A 27,288-nucleotide genomic window follows, 5' to 3' on the forward strand; every position below is an offset into this window, starting at 1 on the left:
TGATACGGATAATAACACTTATGGACTGTTTTCTTTTTCTTTTTTTATCCTCACCCGAGGACATTTTTCCATTTTTTGTTCAGATAGAGCGGGAGGGAGAGAGAGGAAGAGAGGAAGAGAGAGAGAGAGAGAGAGAGAAACATCGACGTGAAAGGAACACATCAAGTGGCTGCCACCCGCACAATCAACCAGGGCTGGGGACAAACTGCAACCAGGTCTCTCTGGACCGCAGGCCGATGCTCTAACCATTGAGCCAAACTGGCCAGGGCTATGGACTGTTTTCTATGTGTCAGGCAGTGTTCTCAGAGCTTTATGTGGATTAACTCATTTAATTGCCAGGTAAGGACTATTATTACCCCATACATCAGTTGAGGAAACCAAAGAACAGAAAGGTTAAAGGACTGGCCTAAGTCCCCCAGCTAAGCAAGTGGTGGCATTTGGGACACCCAGAAGTGATTTCAGAGCTAGAGCCTCTCCTAATAACAGTGTGAAAAAAAGAGTCACTGAGTCAAGCACAAAAACAGACAAAAATTTATTGTAATAAAGAATCAAAAATTCCTTCGGGCTGAGTAGAAAAATTAATTTCAAAGTGACTTCCTGCCTGCCTGCCTGCCAACACGTTTCTAACCCCAGCTTTCTCTTTTCCCCGGCCTCCCAACCCCCTCTGACAGATGACTGAGAGCCCAGAAAGTAGGGGAAAGGGCGCAGTTAGGATTTGGCTCCTCCCTTCCTGCCTTTCAGTCCCTTTTCATCAGAGCACACAGAGCCCAGTGATATCCGGAGTTCTGGCTTATCCAGGCCCGGCACTTACCCTGGCACACAGAACCGCCGGTCCTAGAGCTCAGCGGACCTGCCAAGAGTCGTCTGCCCTAGAGCTTTGGCCTTCTCCCCCTCCTCTCTAGGAGGCAGATAGTGAAACCATCGTCAGTCTTCCCTTCCACGGTGGCTTGGATGTTCCTTTCGGGGGCGTCCCTATTCCCAGGGTCTCCCCAGGACTCTACTTTCTGAAATTTGCCATTAGGTGCATTCACAAAGAAATGTCTATAGTTTGGGGGATTGGGAGGGAAGTGTTTATTTATTTTTTTTTATTTTCTTTATTGATTTTAGAGAGAAAGAGATAGAAACACTGATGAGAGAGAACATCGATTGGCTGCCTCCTATATGGGCCCCACTGAGGATTGGGCCCACAACCTGGGCATATGCCCTGACCAGAAATGGAACCAGCGACCTCTTGGTGCATGGGTCGATGCTCAATCAGTGAGCCACACCAATTGGGCAGGAGGGAAGAGTTTAGTAAAGCTTCCCAGCCCCCTAATCTAGGCATAAGGCTAGACTGGGACATCCTAGCTCTTTGGTTCAACCTGAAGGCATTCTTTAAAATCTCCTATTGTTACCAGTGAGATGAAGAGACCTCAGTTCTTATCTTCTTGAAGGAAAGATTTCTTTATTTTTATAATTTTTTTTATCCTCACCCGAGGACATTTTCCCATTTTTTTGTTCAGATAGAGAGGGAGGGAGAGGAAGAGAGAGAGAAACATCGACGTGAAAGGGACACATCGAGTGGCTGCCACCCTCAGGACCAACCAGGGCTGGGGACAAACTGCAACTGAGGTACGTGCCCTTAGCGGGAACCGAACCCAGGTCTCTCTGGACCGCAGGCTGACTCTCTAACCGCTGAGCCAAACCGGCCAGGGCGAAGGAAAGATTTCAATAAAGAGACAAAGTGTAGAAAAGCAAGCCTTGATTGACTACAGCAAACCTGGCCGGTGTAGCTCAGTGGATTGAGTGTTGGCTTATGAACTAAGAAGTCCCAGTTCAAGTCCCAGTCAGAGCACATGCCCCATTGGTAGGGGGCATGCAGGAGGCGGCCAATTGATGTTTCTCTCTCTCCCTTCCTCTTTCTCTAAAAAATCAATGAAAACATATTTTTAAAAAATGTAGGAGCCTGGCCAGTATGGCTCAGTGGTTAAGCATTGACCCATGCGCCAAGAGGTCACTGGTTTGATTCCCAGTCAGGGCACATGCCCAGGTTGTGGGCCAAATCCCCAGTGTTCTCTCTCTCAATAATTCTATCTCTCTCTTCCTCACTCTCTAAAATCAATAAAGAAAAAACATTTTTGAGACTTAGGAAAGTGAAATGTAGCAGGAGAGCCGAGGCTGGACTGCCTGGGCTGCCTTGGCTCACTGGAAGTCAGAGAAAAGGGGGCCTTGTAGACAGGTTCAGGGGGTTAGCCAGGGACAAGCTGCTGCTGCCCATTGCTCCCCTGGTTGCAAGTGACATGGGATCCCTTGGAGTTTAGGACAGGAAGGAGAGGGGGAAAGGAATGGCAAGGTTGTGCTCCCTGGAGGGAGAGCATGCTGGGACCTTCATTTTCAGGGGTTTTAAAGGCTGGGCGTTTAGGGTAAATCTTAGGGAGGATCAATAGAAAATATCAGCTCTATGCTGATGTACCAGAATGAGATTTATTCTCTTAATCTGTCTGTCCTGGATGTGGTTGGCAAATAGCACTAATTGGATCTCTGTTATCTGCCTCCCAGAGTAGTGTGATTTAAGGTATTTACCCTCTGGTTGGAGAAAAGAAGTGCAAACCATTTAATCTTAAATGCCGTTGATTTAGGGAAGATGGGATTTACTAGGAGGCTGCAAAGTGTTTTGTTTTTTTTATCCTCACCCAAGGACATTTTTCTTTTTGTTCAGATAGAGTGGGAGGGAGAGAGAGGAAGAGAGAGTGAGAAACATTGACATGAAAGGGACACATCAAGTGGCTGCCACCCGCACAACCAACCAGGGCTGGGGACAAACTGCAACGGAGGTAACGCGCCCTTAGTGGGAACGGAACCAGGTTCTCTCTGGACCACAGGCCCACGCTCCAACCGCTGAGCCAAACCGGCCAGGACCAAACTTTTGTTTTAACTGTGTGTCTTCGTTTCCCTATTCCACTTGTCCTGGAATTTTCCTAGCTTGGTACTATTCTGTAACATTATGGCCACATTTTAGATGAAGAAATTGAGGCCCACTGAGTGCAAAGTGACGGTCATGTGCATATGCAGTGAGACAGGGACACAGGGCTAGATGAGTAGTTCACATTTCCTTCAACAATGTGACAAACTCTCATAGGTATCAGAATTAGTTAATCTCAGGATTTGAAATGAAGGGTGGGGATGGCATCTGGAATTTTATTTCTAGGAAGTGAAACTCCTAGAAATTCAGCTCTTTAGCGTCTGCCTGCAGTCCTGAGAGACCCGGGTTCGGTTCCCGCAAAGGGCATGTACCTCGGTTGCAGTTTGTCCCCGGCCCTGGTTGGGTCGTGTGGGTGGCAACCACTCGACGTGTCCCTTTCACGTCGATGTTTCTCTCTCTCTCTCTCCCTCCCACACTCTATCTGAACAAAAAATAGAAAAGATGTCCTCGGGTGAGGATAAAAAAAAAAAAGAAAAGAAAGATATTCAGCTCTTTAGTCTCCAAAATAGAGAAAACTGGGGGTTGGAGGTGCCCTCTGCCAGTCAAGAACCCATCCTCAACTGCCCCTACTTCAACTCATCGAATATAAGGACCCTTGGGTTGGGGCATGTCAGGTGTGTTTTCCACGGATTTGGCACGGGGTTTGGGGGAATGAACTTTCTGACCCCTTCCAAAGTTTCCTGCAGCAGGAAAAGCAGTCGAACACACACACATGCCTGTCACAGCCAATCTCACTGACTCAGAGACACATGGTGCGTATTTTTGAAACAACCCAGACCGGCACCCACAGGACTATCCCAGCCACAGCCCACAGGACCGCCCCAGACCGCCCACCGCCGTCGGGGGCGGGGCCGCGGACGAGCGACGTGCGGCAGAGCGCTGCGTGCGGGCCCGAGTGCGCGTGCGCGGACTCAGGCTGGAGAGCGGCTATAAGTGAGTGGTGCGGTGGCCTTCCTCTGCCTCTTGCTGCTGACTGCGCCTTTGTCTTCCAAGGTTTGTCTGGGTTGCAACTTAGCGCTCTCGTTGGCCGACATTCCTCCCGACTCCTGCCTGAACTGCTGTTACAGCGAGCCGGCCACTCCCGGCCCTTCCTCCTGGAGGTGAGCGGCCCTCTGGGCTTCCCCAGCTCCCTGCCCCCATCATGCGGCCTGCGTGCCGGGTCCGCGGTCTCCTTTCCCCGGGCTGTGGCTAAGCCTTCTGGAGCTTCCCTCCTCGCTCTGCCCCCACCCGGTCCCCACTCAGCCTCCCCAGCCCTGCTTCCTTCACGTGGCCCACTCCATGCTCCCCGGTGCTAAGTTAGGCGTCCATGCCATGCCCTCCCAGAGCGCTCCTGGCATCTCCTTCTCTGCAACTGCCTGTGTTCTTGCCTGTCGCCCCTAGACTGTAAGCTCCTCGAGGGCTGGGCCCGGGTAGCTGTAGTGCCTTGCGGGGTGCTTAACACACTGTGGGTATCGGAGTATATTTGTTACTAAGTGAACTTTATAGATTTGACTCCCTTAGAATTATTTTGACCTTCAAAAAGTTTATGATTAACCCGAACCTTAATGAGATGTGAGGGAGACTTCCCAGGCAAGTTGCTTTCTCAAGGGCATATTCTTATAGTCCTGCCTCCCCCCCCCCCCCTTCCCTACAAAAGGACTGGGTTCTTTCTTCAGGAAGGTTTCTGGTCCCTGGACTGTGGCACCTGGCAGGAGAAATAAAGGTTTTTACTTTATTTATTTTTTAATCCTCACCAGAGGACATTTTTGCATTTATCTTCAGATAGAGCAGGAGGGAAAGAGGAGAAAGAGAGAGAGACATCCATGTGAGAGAGACACATCTAGTGGTTGCCACCCACTCGACCCAACCAGGGCCGGAGACAAACTGCAGCCAAGGTACGTGCCCTTAGCAGGAACCAAACCTGGGACTCTGGTCCACAGGCCAACGCTCCAACAGCTGAGCCAAACCGGCCAGGGATAAAGGTTTTTACTTTAAAAAGAAGTGAAAGTTTTAAGGAATGCTCATGAAAAGAGAAGCAAGACTGGCTCCTCAGCCATGGAGTTTACAGTCTAAATATGCTTGAGCTTCTTTGGAAAAACATCCGTGGGTCCCTGTATCGCTGGCTGGCTGGGCCTCTCCCATAGCCCCATGGGAAAGGAGAAGGGTCAGGGCCAGATGCACGCATATCCCAAAAGGCTCTAGACTGACTTTGCTTCTCTTTCCTCAGGAGACAGAGGCCTTCCAGAGGAGGAAGGCAGCTCTACTGCTCTACAAAGGAGTGGGATCTTTTCAGCTATGAAGCATGTGTTGAACCTCTATCTCTTAGGTGTGGTGCTGACCCTACTTTCCATCTTTGTTAGACTGATGGAGTCGCTGGGGGGCTTACTGGGGAACCCATCACCAGGGAGCTCCTGGACCACCAGAGGTCATCTAGCCAGCACAGAACCCCCAAGAGCCTTCCAGAACATCCATCCAGAGGGGTGTGATAAGACCCCCCTACATCAGCTGTAACCTTGGAACACTGGCCCAAACCTGTCCAACCAGGTGTCCTAGTTTCTGGGCAGGCAAGCTCAGCATCAGTGTCAACAGAACTGTTACTAGGCCCTTGAAGGGCCCCTTCAATCTGGATGCTTCATGCCCTGGAAAAAGAGCCTGTTTAATAGGCAGGTGTGAGTGTTGCCTGTGGCGATGGGATGGAGTGATTTCACTGGAGTCTGCTGTATGCTCTGTTGTCCTTGGAGAACAGCTCTTGTGCTGCAACTTCAGCTGTTGGGAGATGATGGTGTTTTCAGTCCTACTTCCTAAACATCTGCCAAGAGTTCCTTTGGACTTGGGTGGCTTATGATCAATTTATTTGGTCAGCTTCTCTTTCATGTCAGCTCCTCTGTGTGGAGGTAACATTGAAGGAGATGGGAGTTAGCAGTAGGGAGGGGGAAGGTGAATTGTTCAATGTCCAGTTCTCATTGTTTTACTTTTTTTTTTTTTTTTTTATCCTCACCCGAGGACATTTTTCCATTTTTTTGTTCAGGTAGAGTGGGAGGGAGAGAGAGGAACAGAAAGAGAGAGAAACATCGACGTGAAAGGGACACATCGAGTGGCTGCCACCCACACAACCGACCAGGGCCGGGGACAAACTGCAACCGAGGTACGCGCCCTTACCGGGAACCGAACCCGGGTCTCTCCAGACCTCAGGCCGACGCTCTAACCGCTGAGCCAAACCGGCCAGGGCTTGTTTTACATTTTTAAGTCCTTCCTCCAACCTAGTGTGTATTGGCCTGAAGGGAACAGTGGGAAAACAAAGCCTGCTCAGTACATAGGCATTATAGCCACCATGTGGCTTATGTGAATGTTTTTCTTTTTCTTTAATCCTCAACCTGAGGATATCTTTCTATTTATCTTCAGAGAGGGGGAGAGAGAGACATCGACGTGAGAGGGACACGTCGGCTTGTTGTCTCCCGCACAACTCTGACCAGGGCCAGGGATGAACCAACCACAACCAAGGTACGTGCCCTTGGCCAGAATCAAACTCGAGACTCGTTGGTCCACAGGCCAAGGTTCTGCTGAGCCATACCGGCCAGGGTGTTAAGTCAATTTTTCTAATGAAATAAAGTTGAATACATATTTCCACTATGTGTCATGTTGACTTCTGCCCTTGAAATTAGTGGTGAGGGAAGGGTCTTAATTCATAGATCTGAGGTTTAACATCTTAAAACTTTGGAGCAAAAAAGTGCTTAAAACAATTTGTTTAAAACAAGGTACATGAATCTGAATTTGGAAACAGGGGCAGTTGGGTCTTGCCTGTCTGGATCCATTTTTCTGAGCTTAGGCCGAGACTATTATAGTCCTCTCTTGACTATCCATCTCTAAAGAAAAGAAAAATGATCATTCCAGACTACCACATTAAAGCGTCAAACATGAAATTTTTGGTTTCCCAGTGCATATAAAAGTTATGTTTACACTATGCTGTATGTAGTCTATTAAGTGTAATAGCATTATGTCTAAAAAGCGATGTATATATCTTAAAGACTGTATTGTTAAAAAAAATGCTAGCCATTATCTGGGCCTTTAGTGAGTAATAATCTTTTTGTTGTTAGAGGGTCTTGTCTCGATGTTGATAAAAACATCTGCGAAGTACAATAAAATGAGGTATGTCTATAGTATATCTATTTTCACTCTCATCTTGGTGTGCATGTCAATTTATATATGGTGAATTTGATTTACTTTTTTTTTTATCATTTTTCGATATTTTGTTCAGATAGAGTGGGAGGGAGGGAGAGAGAGAGAAACATCGACGTGAAAGGGACACATCGAGTGGTCGCCACCCACATGACCCAATCAGGGCCAGGGACAAACTGCAACCAAGGTACGTGCCCTGAGCGGGAACCACTCAGGGCACCGAACCCGGGTCTCTCCAGACCGCAGGCCAACGCTCTAACCGCTGAGCCAAACCGGCCAGGGCTAGTTGGATTTACTTTTGCCAAAAGGTTAAAAGGGAGCATGGTGTCCTATGCCAAACCAGTTTTGTTCCCTGACTGTTCTTTATTTGTTTTTGAAAGTATGTTTATTCAAGCTGAGGACAGTGAAACAAAGGGTTTAAGGTAGAAGCAACAGAGAGAAAAAGAGGGCCTTGGAAACAAGTTCGGGGGGGGGGGGGGTAACCCAGGAAGAGCTGCCACTGCCTGCTGCTCCCGTGGTTGCAAGGCTAATAAGGTCCCTTAGAGATTAGGAGAACAGTCAAGATACAAGGCATGGGTGGGCTCTAGCTAGATGAGAGCTGGCTCCCATGTCTTGACTTTTTATCTTTTTTTTTTAATTGATGTTTAGAGAGAAAGGGAGAGGAAGAGAGAGAAACATCAATTGGCTTGAGTGGGTATTGAACCAGCAACCTCTTGATGAGTGGTTCGGCGCTCAACCACTGAGCCACGTTGGCTGGGCCTCCCTGAGTGTTCTTAAGCTTAAGTACCACTACCCTAGAAGCCATCTTTATTGTACTGTGGTGGTCATTAGTGATGGTCAAGTATTTCCAACCTCCAACCTTCCAGTCCCTGGTCCTTTGTGATTGGCTGGGCTTATATGATTCAGCTTTTGGTAGCATAGTATTTAAACACATGGTTGGGCTGTGGCAGTTTGGCTCCGTGGTTGACCGTCGGCCTGCGGACCAGAGTTCCGGGTTAGGTTCCCGCTATGGGCACATACCACTAATAAATAAATAAATAAACAAACAAACACATGGTTGGGTCTGGCTGGTGTGGCTCAGTGGTTGAGAGTCGACCCAAGCACCAAGAAGTCACAGGTTCGATTCCTGGTCCCGGTCAGGGCACATGCCCAGGTTGTGGGCCAAATCCCCGGTGGGGGACATGCAGGAGGCGGCCAATCTATGTTCTCTCTCATTGATGTTTTTATCTCTCTCCTCTCTCTAAAATCAATAAAGAAAAAAATTTTAAACACATGGTTGGTACTTTATGTCTGATTTCAGGCAGTTTCACATGCCAGTGGCTGTCTTTGTAGACGTATTTCTTAAATTTGATATATTTTCTCATTCAGATGCCTCTAATTTGAGGTACAGTGATACCTCGGTTCTCGAACATAATTCGTTCCAGGAGGACGGTCGAGAACCGAATTGTTCGAGAACCGAAGCAATGAAACCAATAGGAAAGCGTGACTCCACAAAGCGTGACTCTCTCTGCACTCACACTGATGACGCAAGCAAGGCGCGCTGGGCCGAATGAACGCCATTCGGCTCATCTCGGAAGTTCGAGTTCCAAATATTTGTTCGGATTCCGAGACAAAAGTTTCTCGAATCCCCATTTGGTCGAAAACCGAGGCGTTCGAGAACCGAGGTATCACTGTATTTCGAACTGTCAGCTGGAGAGCTGCACCTTAAGTCTCTCCCAAGCAGTTTAGTTGAAATGGTTTACTGGGTACCACAACCTTAATGAGGCCTTTGCTCTAACACACAAATTATTCAACCTTTTTCATTTCATACTACATATAAACTACTAAAATTCTGAGGCACACCAAAACATATTTCTTTGCCAGTCTGACAAAAAAATAGAATTTTGATTCATTCACACCAGATGACTGTTGTGTTGGGTGCTGTCATTTTTTTTGACAATAAGGGAAAAGAGTTCAGTGCCCCTGACTAAATAGGTATTGCATGTTTTATTTTTTATTGTTGAAAGTATTACAGATGCCCCCTTTTGGGGGTATTGCATGTCGGTTGATAATCGCTGCTCTACAATAATCTTGGAGGAAGAGGCCTTGTGGGGGGTGATGAGATAAACCAAAGAATTTATATGCATGTATGTGTAACCAAAGGACGTAGCCAACAATGCTTGGTTGGGGGCGGTATAGGGAGGAGGGTGTGTGTGTGTGGGGGGGGGAATCTGTAACAAAAATAATTAAAATAAAGTAATCTTGGAGGTTTCAACAACAGATGTTTTAATTTTTCCTGCAAATCGTTTTTCCTGTTTGCCTAGCCAGGGGGATTTTCTGGGATGCAGGACTTGGGCTAAAACTGGGACACTTCTGGGCAAACCAGAAAAGTCACTCTACTTACAAAAGCTCGTTGGTGTTTGTCATCCCAAACATTTCTCAATTTGATATATTACCAGTTATGGATGAAAAGCAGTTGCTTCTGTGAACCCTGCAAGCGCACTGATTTTCTGTAGTCTCTAGATCTCTCGCCTGCTTGCAAGCTAGCCAGTTTTTCTCTTAACTTATCTTGTGGTGCTTTATGAATAGCAACCAACAGTATTCCGTTCAAGCTCCTAAAACTGTTCCCTGACTCTCCTAATTTTTTAGATAAATTAGATTAAGGTATGTCTTATAAATGACTGCAGGCAACAGTTTTACCAAATTGCTACTGTATCACATGGGTTGCCAAACTTCCAGTTTCCAATAAGATCTCTTTGCTGTCTTCCAAATAAGTTAGTCACACATACCACGATTTGTGTTTTGTTTGTTTGTTTGTTTGTTTGTTTGTTTGTTTGTTTTTTATTGCAACACTGCCCCCTAGGTTCCAATCTCTGTACCAGTCAAGGACACATTAGGTTAGGTTTTGTTGTAGCAACAACCCTAAAATTTCAGTAGCTTAAAACAGCAGTTGCCTAAGGATGCACTCCCAGGACTCAGAAGGGGGCCCTAATCAAGGGAATTTCCTTTGCCTTCATCACATCTGCTCAGTGGAACATGATCACTGGGCTGCTATGTTTCCCATTCTTCCCCCTTTCCCCTTATTGCATTTATCCTGTCCCTGGGGATTCCAGCATTATATACTAGATGTGGGGGACACGTGGTTTATCTTTTTAGTTTGTAGATCTCCATCTCAAGCCACATCTGAAACTGGACTAGAAACTATTGTGCATCACTCAGATTCTTTTTTTATTTAAAAAATTTTTTTCTTTATTGATTTTAGAGAGAGAGGAAGGGAGAGACAGAAATATCGATGAGAGAGAACGTCAGTTGGCTGCCTCCTGCATGCACCCCTCTGGGGATCAGGCCCACAACCTGGGCATGTGCCCTGACCAGGAATCGAACCGGCAACTTCTTGGTGCATGAGTAGATGCTCAACCACTGAGCCACACTGGCTGGACAGCTCAGACTCTTGAAGTTGAACTTGATGTTGTGGCTAAATGGAATTCTTGGATTGCCTCCTTTGGAGGAGGCTTAGTGAATGTATTCCACCTGCAGGAGGGATAGTGAGCTGAATGATTATTGACTAGCAGGTCATTAGTGGTAGTCATTAATTTTCTCCAAATATTTCTGCCCTGGCCTTCTAGGCACATGAGAGAATTGCACTTCCTGACTCTTTTGTGGTTGGATGGGGCCATGAATTAGTTCTGGCCAGTGAGTGTGGGTAGAAGTGACTTTGTCAATTCTAGGTTCAAAACCCTCTTGTTCCTTCCACCGCAGTGACCAGCAATGCTCCAAATGGAACTGTTCCATTAGGGTAGGTCCAGGAGCAGGCATGCCATGGAGCAAAGCCCTCAACTGATCCCTGATGAATATGTGGTATAAATGAGAAATAAACCTTTGTTGTGTTAAGCTACTGAGGTTTGGGGTTTTTTGTTACTGCAGCATAACTTGGCCTATCCTGATACATTGCTTACAGCACCTACTGGTACCAGGCATTGACTAAGATCTCATCACTACCTATTTCAGATAAAGTACATAAAACAGTAGGGGGAGAAGCATTTAAACAAATAACATTTCCTGGTTCTATGATAGAATGTGTATAGGACAGTGGGTACATAAAGTTATTTGTGGGCAGAAGGTGGAAGTTAAGGAAAAGCTTCTTAGGGGATCTCAATTTTTTTGTTATTAATTTTAGAGAGAAAGAAATATCAATCCATTGTGTCCTGTATGCACCCCAAGCAACCTGCAACCCAGGTATGTGCCCTGACCAGGAATTGAACCAGTGATCATTCAGTGCACAGGACGACGCTCAACCGAGGCACACTGGCCAAGGCAATGATCTGAATTTTAAAAAATGAATAGGTGGTCAAGTTAGGGAAGAGTTTCCCCGTAGAGCAATCAGTGAGAAAGGACATGGAGATGAGCTTACGTAGAGCACATTTAGAAAATTCCAAGTATGAATTTTAAATCGCTATTGATTATTAACTTGGGGCATTAACTCCGGTGCCAGCTTTTCATTTTTACTACAGAAGAAACTCAGTGACTTAGACAATATCGCTGAACTAATTGGTGGTCAATTTCTAGTATGCAGCCCTTTTCCAACATCATGATTTTTTTCTTTTTCATAACTCTTCAAAATGCAGTATAGCAAAATACGTCAATAATAAGCTCTTTCTCCCCTGAGGCAATTCTTATGCAGGCACAAATTATACTTACAGAGCAAGTTTGTGAAGGGCTTCCCTGAGGGGGAGGAGCGAAGGCTGTGGGTTTCTGCTGTTCTGGCCAGCTCACTGCTGTTGCCTCATGTTTGCAGGGAGGTTAGGGGGAAAATGAAATAGGCTTCTTTATTACTAGTTTTCTTTTTAAATTTTTTTACTGATTTTTTTTGGAGAGAGATAGAAACATTGCCGTGAAAAAGATACATCAACCAGCTGCCTACTGCATGGCTCCTACTGGGGATCCAGCCGGAAACCTGGACATGTGCCCTGACTGGGAATTGAACCAGGACCTCTCAGTCCATGGGAGGACGCTCAATCCACCGAGCCACACCAGGCCACACTGGCCCCGCATAGTTTTTTATTTATTTATTTATCTATTTATTTTATTTTATTTTTTTTAATTTTTTTAAATCCTCACTCGAGGACATTTTTCCATTTCAGATAGAGTGGGAGAGAGAGAGTGAGGAAGAGAGAGGGAGAGAAGCATCGACGTGAAAGGGACACATCGAGTGGCTGCCACCTGCATGACCAACCAGGGCCGGGGACAAACTGCAACCGAGATACACGCCCTTAGTGGGAACCGAACCCGGGTCTCTCTGGACCGCAGGCTGACGCTCTAACCACTGAGCCAAACTGGCCAGGGCTATTTTATTTTTGTTACAGATATGTCTCCTTTTTTACCCCATTGACACCCTCCTCCCCATTCCCCCCACCTCGTCCCTGGCTTTGTTGTCCATGTCCATTCGTTATGCGTACTTTTTTTTTTAATATGTGTTTATTTGAGAAAGAGAGAAAGAAGAAACATTAATGAATGAGAAACATCAACATCGATTGGCTGTCTCTTGCACATCCCCCACCAGGGACTGAGCCCCGAGCCTGGGCATGAGCCCTGACTGGGAATGGCGACCTCCTGGTGCATAGGTCGATGTACAACCACTGAGCCACACCAGCTGGGCATTACTACTGGTTTGTAGTGAGTAAAAAGTAGAGAAAAGCCCCGCTCCTCCCTAATTCTTCCTTTCCTCTTCTGTTCTTCCTTTCCTGTTGTTGCCACTGCATTCCTGATGTCATTCCTGCCATTGTGAGCCGGCAGGCAGGCCCTGCAGGCCTGGAGCACAGCCTGCAGGTCAGGAGCAGAGGTGGAGCTGTGGAGGCTGCCGGGGAGCAGTGGTCACCCAACACCTTGGAGTCGGGCCGGGTCTGCGTGGAGCCCCAGGGATGTTCCCCAGTCCATCCTTCCTAAGAACCAATGAATAAAATTAGGGGCCTCCCTCCTGAGGTCAGGGAACCAGGCCCTGGAGTAGAACTTGGAGTGGAAGATGGCCTTCTTTGTCAACTGATTCATTCTCCAGAATTCAACTTGTTCTCCAAATCTGTGGTGTTTGAAAGCAACTTTATCCAGGTAACGGTGCAGCTCAGAGTCAGCTCTTTCCTTTTCCAAAACCTGTTTCCAGTGGTTGGTCCAGAAATTCTGTGGTCTTTCAAAGCTCTGGGGAGGAGAAAGAAGCCATTCTGGCTAGAGACACCAGAGAATCTGGGTCTCAAGTTCACCTGTTTGTGCCTATAGCATCATGGGGTTTTCCTCATTCTCTTCCCCTTCTGGAACTTTCTTTGCACAATCTTCCTTCCAGACCATTGGAAACCTGTGCTAGCTTCTTTTACCTGAGGATGGAAGAATAACATTTTAGTGTCACTCAGCTTTTTCTTACTAGTTCATCCTTCTAAAGTTAGATGATACAGAGGATATGAAGAAGGGCAACACCGCGTTCTTATTGCCAATGAGCTGGTCTATTTGGGGAGAGCCACAATAAGGGGTGCTCAGATCATGGCCCAGCCCAGTGTGTCGCACACATGTAAGAATCATGGGTGCTCCAAGCTGTCATTAAGTTGTGCTGTTTCTAGCTCCTGTATCCTTTCCACTCTTGTCTTCTGCTTCTCTGACCCAAGTACCTGGGACTGATTTCTAGGTCACTAAGCCGGGGGACTGGATGAATGTCTGTGAAGGGTCGACCACCATGATCCTTGGGGTAACCTCCTCTGTGCCCTCTTTGCCACTCCCCAACATCCTCCTGATGGCCAATGTCACCTGGCCCCAGGGTCAGTTTTCCACCGGGAACACACCGGACAGTGCTCCAGTCATCACCCTCAGCAGGTAAAGAGTCGCCCTCAGGGAGGGGCCAGAAGGGGTGGGATGACAGACTGCATTGTTTTGCAGCCGGGCTTTAGATGAAAAGAAAGGACAGGTGGGAGCTGGGAGGAGGGTGCCAGTGGAGGGGGGAGGAAGGGACATCTGTAATACTTTCAACAATAAAGATAAATTTAAAAATTAAAAGAAAGGACAGTGTTCCTTAGTGCACAAACTATGTAGAACTTCACTCATTCATTTAACAAGTATTTTTTAGCATCTACATAGACCAAGCACTGTGCTTGGTGCTGTGGGTCAGCCTAGTTTTTGATGATCTGGGCTTTCTTTGTCAATATAGACTTAGGGAGGTTAAAAAAAAGGGGGGGTGAAGTGTATGAAAGTCAAATAGAATTATGAGATGTGAGCTTGAAAAAAAATACTGATGTGCAGGATGTCTCCTTACTCTTTTTTTTTTTTTTTTTTTTTTTGTGGTATGTACCCCTAGTGGGAACCGAACCCAGGACTACTCTGGTCCAGAGGCCGACACTCAACCACTGAGCCAAATTGTCCAGGGCCCTCCTTACTCTTTCAACAGAGTTAATCAGGATACAGAACAAAGGGGACCTGGAAATGGAGTCAGAAAACCTTAGTCCTGATTCCTTCTTAAGATCTAAACTTGAAAAATAAATAAATAAATTTTTTAAAAAGTTTGGTGGGTATGGCTCAGTGCTTGAGCATCAACCCATGCACGAAGAGGTTAGATACCCAGTCAGGACGCATGCCCAGATTGTGGGCCCAATCCCCTATGAGGGGCATGCAGGAGGCGGCCAATCATTGTTCTCTCTCATCGATGTTTCTGTCTCTCCCTCTCACTTTCTCTCTCTCTAAAATCAATAAAGGGGTGGGGGGAGGAAATCCCTGGCTAGTGTTACTACATGGTTAGAGCATGAGCCTATTCACTGAAGGGTCGTGGGTTTGATTCCTGGTCAAGGCACATACCTGGGTTGCACATTCAATTCCTGGCCCCCATCAGGGTGCATGCGGGAGACAACCATTCAAAGTCTCTCTCTCATATTGATGTCTCTCTCTCCCTCTCTTTCCCTTCCTCCTTCCTTCCCTTCTACTCTCTCTAAAAATCAGTGGAAAAAATATACTCTAGTGAGGATTAACATAAAAAAAAGATCTAAACTTGGCTAGCCCTGGCTGGGTAGCTCAGTTGGTTAGAGTCTTCCTGACACCCCAAGGTTGCAGGTTTGATCCCCAGTTAGGGCACATACAAAAAGCAATCAAAGAATGCAAAGTCTTGCCTTTTTTCTCTCTCTCTAAAATCAATAAATTAAAAATAACTTTTTTAAATATCTAAACTTGGGCAAATCACTTAGCTTCTCTAAGCCTCAGTTTCAAAATCTGTAAAATGGAATTAATAATACTTATATTTCCTTCATCAAAGGGTTGTTATGAGGATTAAAACAGATAGTCTATACCAGTCATCAGACTTTGTTATTGATGTGGGCAGAGTCTTTAATAACTAAGGCCCTAAATCAGAGAAGAGTCTGTCCTTGTAATCAGTCCACTCTGAGAGCACAAGCCCTCTCCCTCGTGCGTCACCCAAGCAGAGGTGGAAGCCCAGTGAGGTTAGCCAAGCTCTAGGTAGACACCAGCTGATTGATTCAAATCCTGGGCTCCTCCACTATGGGAATTTCCTGATTGTGTCCAGGATTCTCCCCCTGAAGTTTGTGGAGCTACAAATCTGTGACCGGCTCCAGCGCATCCTGCGGATTAGGACAGTGACTGAAAAGATCTACTACCTGAGGCTCCACGAAAAGCACCCAGAGACTGTGTTTCAATTTTGGATCCGCTTGGTAAAAATTCTGCAGAAAGGTCTGTCTATCACCACCAAAGACCCGAGAATCCAGTTCACTCACTGCCTGGTACCCAAGATGTCCAGCAGCTCCACTGAAACAACAGTAAGTGGGGCCCTCCCACCCAGCTCTCTGGGGTGGGGGGTGGGGGGGACTGGAGGCACACTGCCTCCCCTTGTAAGGATCCATGAATAGTCAAGCTAGTGTCCCCAGGGGATGCGAAGACCATTTTCAAGGGTCAACGATATGCACACACCTATTAAAGCAAGTTAATTTAGTTTTTCTAAAAAAGAGCCATAAGGTACTTAACTCAAAAGTGTTTTCTGTTCTTTGTTCATTTTTTTTCAGTATCATAAAGGAATAATGCTCTCTTCAGAAAATCAGAAAATTGCAGAAAAATCACCCCATTTTTCTTCAGTCCCAAGCAATCACTTGGAACATTTGGCATATTTCTTTCTAGTCTTTCATTGTAAATTAATTTTTTTTTTTTTTTATCCTCATTTGAGGACATTTTTTCCTATTTTTTGTTCAGATAGAGTGGGAGGGAGAGAGAGAGAGAGAGAAAAACATTGATGTGAAATGAACACATCGCGTGGTTGCCTCCCACACAACCCAACCAGGGCCGGGGACAAACTGCAACCGAGGTACATGCCCTTAGCGGGAACCAAACCTGGGTCTCTCTGGACCACAGACCGACGCTCTAACTGCTGAGCCAAACCGGTCAGGGCTGTAAATTAAATTTTTAAAATATTTTTTCTTTATTGATTTTAGAGAGAGAGGAACAGAGAGAGAGAGAGAGAGAGAAAGAGAGACATCGATGAAAGAGAACATCAATTGGCCGCCTCCTGCATGCCCCCACTGGGGATCAGGCCCACAACCTGGGCTGTGCCCTGACTGGAAATTGAACCGGCAACCTCTTGGTGCATGGATTGAGGCTCAACTACTGAGTCACACCGGCCAGGCAAAATTTTATTCTTTTTATGGCTGAGTAATATTCCATTGTATACATGTACCACATCTTCCTTATCCAATCATATATCTATGGACACTTAAGTTGTTTCCATATCTTGACTATTGCATAAGAAATGTTTGTCCCTCTTTGTCTCTTGTTATAGTTTTTTTGTTTTAAAGTCTGTTTTGTCTGATATAAGTATTGCTACGCCAGTATTTTATTTTATTTTTTGTTTTGTTTTCCATTTTCACAAAATATCTTTTTCCGCCCCTTTATTTTCAGTCTGTGTGTGTCTTTTGATCTGAAGTGTGTCTCTTGTAGACAGCATATATATGGGACTTGTTTTCTTCTCCATTAAGCCACCCTATGTCTTTTGATTAGAACATTTAATCCATTTACATTTAAAGTAATTATTATTATTATTATTATTATTATTATTATTTTAATTTTTATTCTCACCCGAGGACATTTTTGCATTTATCTTCAGATGGGGCAGGAGGGAGGAAGAGAGAGAGAAAGGTCGATGTGAGAGAGGCACATCGAGTGGTTGCCACCCACATGACCCTAACGGGCTGGGGACAAACTGCAACTGAGGCATGTGTCCTTAGCAGGAACCAAACCCAGGACTGTCTGGTCCACGGGCCAATGCTCTAACCACTGAGAAAAACCAGCCAGGGCTAAAGTAATTATTGATAGGTATGTAGTTATTGCCATTTTATTGTTTATTTTATTTTATCTATTTTTCTTCTTCTTAAAGAAGTCCCTTTGACATTTCTTGTAATACCAGTTCGGTGGTGATTAACCCCTTTAGCTTTTTCTTGTCTGGGATTCATTTCTTTTTTCAATTTAAAAAAATTAATTTATTGGGGTAACATTGGTCAATATGATCATATTGGTTTCAGGTGTGAGTTTCTATTTCTATGTTATAGGATCTGTGTATTGCATTGTGTGCCCACCACTCAAAGTCAAATCACCTTCAGTCACCATATATTAGGTCCCCTTTCCCCACCACACCCTCACCCCTTCCCTCTGGCAACCAGCACACTGCTGTTTGTGTTCACAAGTTTTAGTTTCATATCCCACACATGAATGAAATCATATGGTTCTTCGCCTTTTCTGCCTGACTTATTTCACTTAGCATACTATTCTCTAGGTCCATCCATGTTGTCACAAATGGCAGTATTTCATTGTTTCTTATGGCTGAGTAGTATTCCATTGTGTATATGTACCACATCTTCTTTATTTAATCCTCTATCACAGGACACTTCGGTTGTCTCTATGTCTTGGCCACCATGGATAATGCTGCAATGAACATAGGGGTGCATATATCTTTGTGAATACATATTTTTTAGTCTTTCAGGTATATACCCAGAAGAGGGATTGCTGGGTCATATGGTAGCCCTATTCTTAATTTTTTGAGGAGTTGCCAGACTGTTTTCCATAGGGGCTGTACCGGTCTACATTTCCACCAGCAGTGAATGAGGGTTCTCTTTTCTTCACAACCTCTCCTACACTTGTTATTGCTTGTATTGTTGGTATCTCATTGTAGTTTTGTGAGATCCATTTCTTTTAAAAGCTCTTTGTAGCCCTGGCCGGATAGCTCAGTTGGTTAGAGCGTTGTCCCAATACACCATGGTTGTGGGTTCAATTTCCGGTCAGGACACATACAAGAAGCAACCAATAAATGCATAAGTAAGTGGAACCCAAAAAAAATCAATGTTTCTCTCTCTCTCTCTTTTTCTCCCTTCCCCTCTCTCTCAAATCAATAAATAAAATTTTAAAAGCTTTAAAAGCTCTTCACTTATCATTTTGATAATTTCATACTATTCAGTTGTATGAATGAATTAAAATTTACCTTAGTCCCCTAAAATCAGATAGAGTTGTTTCTAACTTTCTATCATTGTATATGATGGTAAAACAAGCATGTATAGGTATTTTCCACAGTTCTTTTTTTCTCAGAATAGATTTTTAGAAGTAGAATTCAAAGGGTATGAACATTTTTAAGATTTTTGATACATATTGCCAGATTATTTCCAGAAAGTTTATATCAAATTATACTCTCACCAATAATATAAGAGTTTCTATAACACTATATCCTTATCACAATTGAGAATTAAAAATTAAAAATTTTTTCTAATAACAATAGGTAAAAAAAGTGGCATGTTTTTTATTTCAATGAGTTTGAACATTATAACATTTTTTTCTTTACCCACCGTCTGGTTTTTCTTTGGCCATTTTCTTATTGGCAGCTTTATATTTTTAAAATAAAGCTTTTTTTTTTTAATCCTCACCCGAGGACATTTTTGCATTCATCTTCAGATAGAGAGGGAGGGAGAGAGGAAGAGAGAGAGGGAGGAAGAAAGTGAGAGAAACATCGATGTGAGAGACACACATCAACTGTTTGCCACCCACACAACCCCAATAGGGGCCGGGGACAAACCGCAACCAAGGTACGTGCCCTTAGCAGGAACCAAACCCAGGACTCTGGTCCGAGGGCCAACACTCTAACCGCTGAGCCAAACTGGCCAGGGCAAATAAAGCTTTTTATACATCAAAAATTTTAACCCTTTAGTCACAAGTTTTAGCAATATTTCTCCTAAGGATTTACTTTTATTTAAGGCCTTTTTTTTTTTTCTTTTCTTTTCTTTTTTTTCCCTGACACACAGAAGGCTCTCCCATGACCTCTTTAGGTAGAAGTACAGGAAGGAAAAGCATGATAGATTGGATAGCCTAAAACATTCAGATTTCAGACTCTTAAACACTTTCCTTGTTTTATTTAAGTCGTGTGTTTTAGTTACACCATCACTGACTTCAAAAGTCAGCTTTAGCCATGGCCAGTTTGGCTCAGCGGTTAGAGCGTTGGCCTGCGGTCCAGAGAGACCTGGGTTTGGTTCCCACTAAGGGCGTGTACTTCAGTTGCAGTTTGTCCCCAGCCCTGGTTGGTCGTGTGGGTGGCAACCACTCGATGTGTCCCTTTCACATCAATGTTTTTCTCTCTCTCTCTCTCCCTCCCACTCTATCTGAACAAAAAATGGAAAAATGTCCTCAGGTGAGGATTAAAAAAAAAAAAAAGTCAGCTTTAGCCCTGGCCGGTTTGGCTCAGTGGTTGGAGCGTCGCCCACGGACCAGAGAGACCGGGTTCAGTTCCTGCTGGGGGCGCATACCTCGGTTGTAGTTTGTTCCGTGCCCTGGTTGGGGTCGGGTGGGTGGCAACCAATGTGTGTCTCTCTCACATCGATGTTTCTCTCTCTCCCTCCTGCTCTGTTTGAGGATAAATGCAAAAATGTCCTCGGGTGAGGATAAAAAAATAATTTAAAAAAAAGTCAGCTTTAGCCCTGGCTTGTCAGTGGTTAGAACATCAGCCTGTGGACTGAAGGTTCCATTCTCAGTCAAAGGCACGTACCTGGGTTGCAGGTTCAATGTCCAGTCCCAGTTGGGGTCATGAGGGAGGCAACTAATCAATGTGTCTCTCACATCAATGTCTCTCTCTCTCTCTCTCTCTCTCTCTCTCTCCCTAACCTATCTAAAAAAAAAAAAGAAGCCCTGGCCAGTTTGGTTCAGCGGTTAGAGCATCGGCCTGCGGTCCCGAGAGACCTGGGTTCGGTTCCCGCTAAGGGCATGTACCTCGGTTGCAGTTTGTCCCAGGCCCCGGTTGGTCGTGCGGGTGGCAGCCACTCGATGTGTCCCTTTCACGTCGATGTTTCTCTCTCTCTCTCTGTTCCTCTCTCTCCCTCCCACTCTACCTGAACAAAAAATGGAAAAATGTCCTCGGGTGAGGATAAAAAAAAAAAAATCAATGGAAAAATATCCTCAGGTGAGGATCAACAACAACAGCAAAGTCAGTTTTAATAGTTCTACTGCTCTGATTCTTAACCTTCAGAGCTGGTGCTTGAGCAAAGTATACACAGAAGCCCACCAGAGAGAGGAGGTGATCCTTTCTGGGACCTTGTTTTGTCTGGTAATTCTGGGGCTTAATGTTTAAGGAACAGGTTCCCAGGACTAGGCTGGAAGACTCAAGTGAGTTCCTTCAATGTTCTGGCCAGAGAAGGCCAAGAAATATCAGGGAGCAGACCTGGTCATCTGACTATAAATTTCTCCATGCAGCCTGAAAGCAGCCTCCTGTTATCCTCCCAGCCCAGTGAAAGCTTCATGCTGTTGGAAACCAAGCAGACCAGTGATAGTTTCTCACATTTCTCAGGAAGGTCCCAGCTCACAGCAGACAGGTGAGTCCTCCGTCCGGGCAGCTCCAGCACCCCTTCCCACAGCGCAAAGCCGTGGGTGGGGTTAGTGACACCTTCTGCCAATCTATTGCAGCTCTTTTTTTTTATTATTATTAATTCATTCTTGTTACAAATGTTTCTTTTTTTCCCCCATTGACCTCCTGCTCCCCTTTTCTTTGTATTCTAGACAGTTATACATGTGACTTTCCCCTTAATGTTATTGTAAGCCTGTCCTTGAAAACAGGGTCTGTGATCTGAATATTCTAGGAAGACCCCAGCGTTTTCATATGGAAGATGCTCTGTAGAGGGGATGAGGGTAAGCTAATAAAGCAGGTTCGTGGAGTTAGACATTAACTGTCTCCATTCCCAATTCACAAGGGTCCCTTGAGTAAGACAATCCTGAGTTCTCTTTGCCTCATCTATCTCTTCTGTAAAATGGAAGAGTCAGTAACCCAGAGGGACGACCACTGCTGGCTTCAAAGTTTTCCTAATTTACTGGGTAGCTGTAGTAGCTTTCTTCTATAATGAGTGATAGAAACCCAAAGCAAGACCGCGCAGCCAAAAGTTCAACTTTTGGATGCCATGTAAATGCAAATTTATTTTTGTCTTCCTTTATAATTTTTTCAGTGGGAGAAATCTTCCTCTTGCTCTGAGTCAAAGCTGGTACTCTGGGCAGGCCCCATAGCATATGGACTCCCTCTTATAATATAAAAGGTCCTGCCTGGCTGGTGTGGCTCAGTGGTTGAGCGTCAACCCACGCACCAAGAGGTCACCGGTTCGATTCCCGGTCAGGGCACATGCCCAGGTTATGGGCCTGATCCCCAGTGGTGGGCATGCGGGAGGCGGCCAATCAGTGTTCTCTTTCATCAATATTTCCATCTCTCTCTCCCTCTCCTTACCTCTCTCTCTAACATCAATAAAGAAAAAAAAAGTTTTTTAAAAGAATACAAAATGTCCTTTGGTCTCTTTATTTTTATTATTTTATTTATTTTTTTTTTCTTTATTGATTTGAGAGAGAGAACATCAATTGTTCACCTCTTGCATGCCCCTCACTGGGGACCAGCCCACAACCTGGGCCTGGGCCCTGACCGGGAATTGAACCAGCGACCTCTTGGTACACGGGTCAATGCTCAACCACTGAGCCACACCAGCGGGCCATATTTTTTCTTATATGATTCTGTGTGGGGTTTGATTTTGATCCTTTTCTGATGCAATTTATTTTTATGTGAAATGGTTTTTCTGAACTTTTGAGAATAACAGATGGGCCACGGTAGCTTTCTGGTTTTGGCTCTAGTGCTCCCTTTGGTGTCATTTTTGTGAAGCGTTAATGACCTTGGGAAATGTTCCTCTCCCTTATCTTTAGCTGACCTTGCTCTTTCCTTTGGCTCCCTCTCTCTCTCTCTCTCTCTCAGCTAATCCTCATCTGAGGATATTTTTCCATTGATTTTTAGATAGAGTGGAAGTGAGGGAGAGAGAGAGCGAGCCAGAGAAACTTCAATGTGAGAGAGACACATCGATTGGCTGCCTCCTGCATAATAGGACTGGGGTCAGGGATTGAACCTGCAACCCAGGTTTATGCCCTTAACCAGAATCAAACCCATGACCCTTTGGTTCGTGGGTCAGTGCTCTAACCGCTGAGCCAAATCAGCCAGGTTTCCTTGGGCTCTATCGTTCCTGTAATACTCAATTTGGATTCCATTTCCAGCGTTTTTCCCCTACTGTGAGGCTGTGTTCTGCAAGGGAGAGTATTCTGATGGTTTTGAGAGTTCATAAGGCACATCCTACTCCAGCCCCTTCAGACTCGGCCCCAGTTTCCTACTTCCAGTTTTCTTCTTCTCAGATTGGCCTGCTGCACGTGCCACTGAGACTCTGTGGGAGATTTAGAAGCTCTCCTGTTTTCAAGTGTGTCAGATGTCTTGTTGCCTCTCTCTGCTTCCTCCCACACAGATACGGATACCGGGTGGGCCTTGGCGCTATCTGTAGCTGTCACTTTTATCTCAAACAGGCCTTTATCTGTTGGACTTATGTTGCCTGGATTGGGGATGGGGGATGCCCCAAAGAACCATTTTAAGTTTGCTTCTGCCAGATGCCTCAGAGATATTAAGAGAGAAACATGGATCAACTGCCTCCTGCACACCCCTACTGAGAAGTGAGCCCATAACCCGGGCATGTGCCCTGACAGGGAATCTAACCAGGACCTCTCAGTCCATGGGAGGACATTCAATCCACTGAGCCACACAGGCTGGGCAGGAGACATTTTTTATATTAGTCTCTCAGCTTGGGAGTTCTTGGACCGTGTGTCAGACCTCAAACCAGCATAAGGATAGGCCCAAAGATCAGAATTTTCCAAAGAGGCTTCCTTTTTGACCCAGAATCCAGGTTGATATTGATAAGTTTGTGGCACTAGATGAATTTCTTTCTGGTGTACCCTTTTGCCGAGAAGGTGCTTTGAAAGTCCTGGATTTGTACAAATACCTCAGTAAACTCCCCACCTGGCGAGGGCCCAAGATTTTATCTCCTCTGTCACCAAACCCTGGTTACCAAGATTAGCAAGTCCCTTGGGCGATCCTAGCTTCAGTTCATATTTCTCTGGTCTTTAATTTTTGACCCCTAGGATTTTTCTTTACTTTTTATCTAAATTTCTGGGTGTTTTATGGCAAAGAGTTGTTTTTAATTAGATTATTCAGCTACATTGCCAGTCTCTAGCAACTCTCAAATTATTTTCACTTTAAAAAGAAAAACCTCACTGCATTTATCTCTGAATAGTTAACAGTGTAAGGGGTGGGGTGTTTTTTGTTTGTTTGTTTTTTTGTTTTTGTTTTTGGTACTTTTTTATAGTTTTCATTTAAAATACGTACGTATTTCCCTTGGAATCAAAATTTTACAACATTTTAGCCACACTGTGTGTTTTTCTAGACACATTAAGTGGTTGGGTTTTTTTTTAAGTTGTTATTGTTTTGGAGAACCGTCTGAAGGTTTTCTTTGTATGCCTGCTGACCCCAGGTAGGTTATAGTGGGTGTCAGGCTGATCCCCGTGGGTTCAGGTTTTGCCTTTGAGTCATAACATATTGGGTTCTCAACACACCAGAGCAGAGCTTGGGGTTCAGGGGGTGTCTGTCCCACTGCAGCAGAGCAGCCCTAGCTCCAGCCTGCCTCCTGCTTGGCTTTCTCCACTGAAGTCATTCTTAGACACTGCCGATCATTTCCATATTTACATCTGTGTGAAAGGCACTTATGCTTGAAAAGACATAATTAAGAAGCATTTATTAAATCGAAATTTTAACAATGCTTTCTTTTTCTTCTATTGTTTTCAATGACCCCAAATTCCTGGATTCCAACAGAAACACAGATACTGCCAGCTGAAATCAACTATTCCAACAGCTCCAACAAGACACCCTTGCTGTGGCTTCTCCAGTCATCTTGAGTGTATCCATGAGAACCGCTTTAGGCCACAGCCTCTGGGAACAAGAGCATCTAGACGAGTACTTCCGAGTACTTCCGGCCAGCTCCTGTAGCCAGTTCCTGAAGGAGAGAACTTGCTGGGAGCCTGACACCTAGCCAAACAGGCTGGTCTTCCCAGCTTTAGTCAGTGCACTGGCTACAACCTCCTACAATGCTGTTTTCCCACTGTGGGCCAAGTGACCATGGGAGAAGTAAGATGGTATTTAAAACAAGGGGCTCTAAACTTTCACCAATAAACCTCTAAGTGAGCCCCTAATTGTTGTAGGTCGTGCTATGCAGTGGGGGAGGGAGGTAGGACTGATTAGGAGCAGGAGCTCACTCCTTGGGAAAATAAGTGGGGAAAGTTCCTTCTGCTCAGCTAAAATCCGAAAGCAGCCAAGCAAAGCCAAAAAGCCAGTGCAGAGGAAAGGGCCTGGCGAGAAATCCAACTTCCTCTTTCATAGGGAGAGGGGATAACAGGCAGGGCTGCTCCAAGTCCAAAGTGAAAGAAATCTTCAGAAGGATGGTGGCCAACTGGGAAATACTTTGTGTGGCCCCGCTCACCTCAGGCAAGAAATTGAGTTTTTACTGCCCTACTGTAAAACTATGAAGTCTTAATGAAGACATGGCTTCTCACTATTTACAATCGCTAAGATCTGGAAATAGCCCAAGTGTCCATCAATAGATGAGTGGATAAAAAAGCTGTGCTACATGTACACATTGGAATACTATGCCACTGTAAGAAAGTACAATCTCTTGCCCTTTGAGATGACATGGAGGGACCTCAAGAGTATTATGCTAAGTGAAATAAGCCAATCAGAGAAAGACAAATACCACATGATCTCACTTATTTGTAGAATATAATGAACAAGGTGGGCTGATGAATGGAACAGACCTAGAGATAATAGAAAGGAGTATGGTTCAGACTGACAAACCTCAGAGTAGGGGGGTTAGGGGGATGGTTGAGATGAACCAAAGAACTTATATGCATGTGTGCATAACCAGTGGACATAGACAACAATGCTGGGGGGGGGGCGGGTATGGGGAGGAGGGTGTCTAGGGGTAAAAAGGAGAAACATCTGTAACAAAAATAAATGAATAAAAATTGGAGGGAAAAAAAAAGACATGGATTCTGGTAAGGAAGACGGTGACCACCTGTCATGGAAGTCCTAATTGATATGACCCTTCCCACCAGGACCTAATGAAAGCAAAAGGGAAGACACAGTCTCTGTGCATATCAGGGATAGGGCAGAGGCTCTGGCCAACCTCTGGACACGTGAAGAATATTTACCTGGAGAATACTACCATAACATTGAGTAAGCATTTAGGAAGGTCCTGCTAGGTACCAGACACTGTGCTCCAGGCTGGGTATATTAGAGAGAACAAGACAGATGGACAAGCGTCCTACCTTTAGGGAGTGTATGAGAGAGACACCAAGCTCTATTTTGGAGACATGGGGAGGCCATTATGGTTGCCATAGTGTTCGAACCACTCGGTCTGCGAATCAAAACTGGAGGATTTGCTTTCTGTGGTTCACATTATGGGAAAGAGAGTGGTGAAGGGAGAAGGAACATGACTGCCCTCCCTGTGCATCTCAGTCAGGCTGAGTAGTAAAACCTTGGGAGACTGGGTCAGAACAAACAGCTGAGCTGAGACGATGCCTAATATTTGTGGGTTTCTTCCTGCCTCTAATAGAAATAAAAACAAAACAAATTTCTTTTGGAGTGTTAACAATCAAATAAACCGAGTGAGAGACATCCAGAAGCTGAACTTAGAAGAGACTAATGGTTTCCAGGTGGCTTTGGCCAGTGACTTGTCCAGATACGAGGTCAGAGGGAGAGAGAAAATGGGGTCCGGATAATTATTCCCTCCCTTGTAGTTGCATAATGCTGGCTATGTCCCTTAACAGAAGGAAACTGCTCCTCCCATGGTGGCCTCTTCCAGTCAACTCTCTCTTTCCTCCTTCCACTAACCACCTCTCCTGTGACGCTTTGGGTCCATTCATTATATGGACTTGGCTAACTAGATGCTCCTTCCTGAATTTTGTGTCTTGAGCAGAGATGTCACCCATCCCTACAAAGAAATGATAGTGGGGACAGCAGCATCCTGACCCGGTGGCTCTTGCTGTGTGACAGTTGCTAGGTTCCATCCAGCTTATTGCTTCTCTATTGGCTCCTGCCTATCCCCTGAGCCTGGTTCCCTTGACTTTTAGTTGTTATCAAGACGCTCCATGCCCCAATAGTCTCCATACATTCACTTTGCCTTAGGTTGGCCTGTCACTTCCTGTGTTTACAACCATGAAGTCTAAGTGATGTGGTGCTCTTCCCAGAAAAGAGGATGCTGTATCGGCAAACATGGCAACCACAGGTAGAGGAAGCAGAGAACCCAGGGATACGGAATAGGTAAAAATGGGGGTCCTGACCTGCATCTTCGGGGTGCCAAGGGATTCACCAATAACCATTAGAACCACAGGTCATAAGGGGGTCTCATCTTCAGCAAGGATCCTTTTAGGTAACTTTAGCCAGAATTTCCCTTCCCCCGATGTTTCCTTAGTCATTTTCCATCCACTGCTCTCCCCTCCCCCCGCTCTAAGGCTATACATGCCCACTCGCCCATGCTGTGATGGGAGTTGAGCCCAATCTCTCTCCCTCACTGCAAAGTTCCATCACACCCATACCTATCCGGACAATAGTCTTCCTTGCCATGCTTAAAAACAAAGTTCCACAAGGGGTCGATCTTGAGAAATCCAAGACTATGGTTTCAAAAGAGGGAAACAGACCACTTACGGGAGATATACCTTGAAACAATCAGACATATAGCAATCTAGGGATATTCTGATAGGGGCAGTTCTGGTGTTTGCTCTCTGATTCCTGCCTGACTTAGGATAAACCA

The 27,288-nt window shown here is 45.2% G+C and overlaps 2 protein-coding genes across 2 annotated transcripts; both read left to right on the forward strand.

The window, feature by feature from the left end:
• The first annotated feature begins 3,874 nt into the window (after nt 1–3,874).
• Nucleotides 3,875–5,916, forward strand: HILPDA (hypoxia inducible lipid droplet associated). The gene is given in 3 exon segments (XM_036247258.1): nt 3,875–4,062; nt 5,169–5,387; nt 5,390–5,916. Coding segments are annotated over 2 exon segments (189 nt in total). The 5' UTR covers nt 3,875–4,062; nt 5,169–5,236; the 3' UTR covers nt 5,428–5,916.
• A 7,025-nt stretch (nt 5,917–12,941) lies between these two features.
• On the forward strand, nt 12,942–20,962 carry FAM71F2 (family with sequence similarity 71 member F2). Its single transcript, XM_036247409.1, has 4 exons — nt 12,942–13,198; nt 13,764–13,948; nt 15,639–15,888; nt 20,840–20,962. The coding sequence occupies exons 1-4, from the start codon at nt 13,046–13,048 to the stop codon at nt 20,960–20,962; spliced, it is 711 nt and encodes a 236-aa protein (XP_036103302.1). The 5' UTR covers nt 12,942–13,045.
• The last annotated feature ends 6,326 nt before the right edge of the window (nt 20,963–27,288 follow it).

This window comes from Molossus molossus, unplaced genomic scaffold, assembly GCF_014108415.1.
Source record: "Molossus molossus isolate mMolMol1 unplaced genomic scaffold, mMolMol1.p scaffold_m16_p_7, whole genome shotgun sequence".
Classification (NCBI taxonomy): domain Eukaryota; kingdom Metazoa; phylum Chordata; class Mammalia; order Chiroptera; family Molossidae; genus Molossus; species Molossus molossus.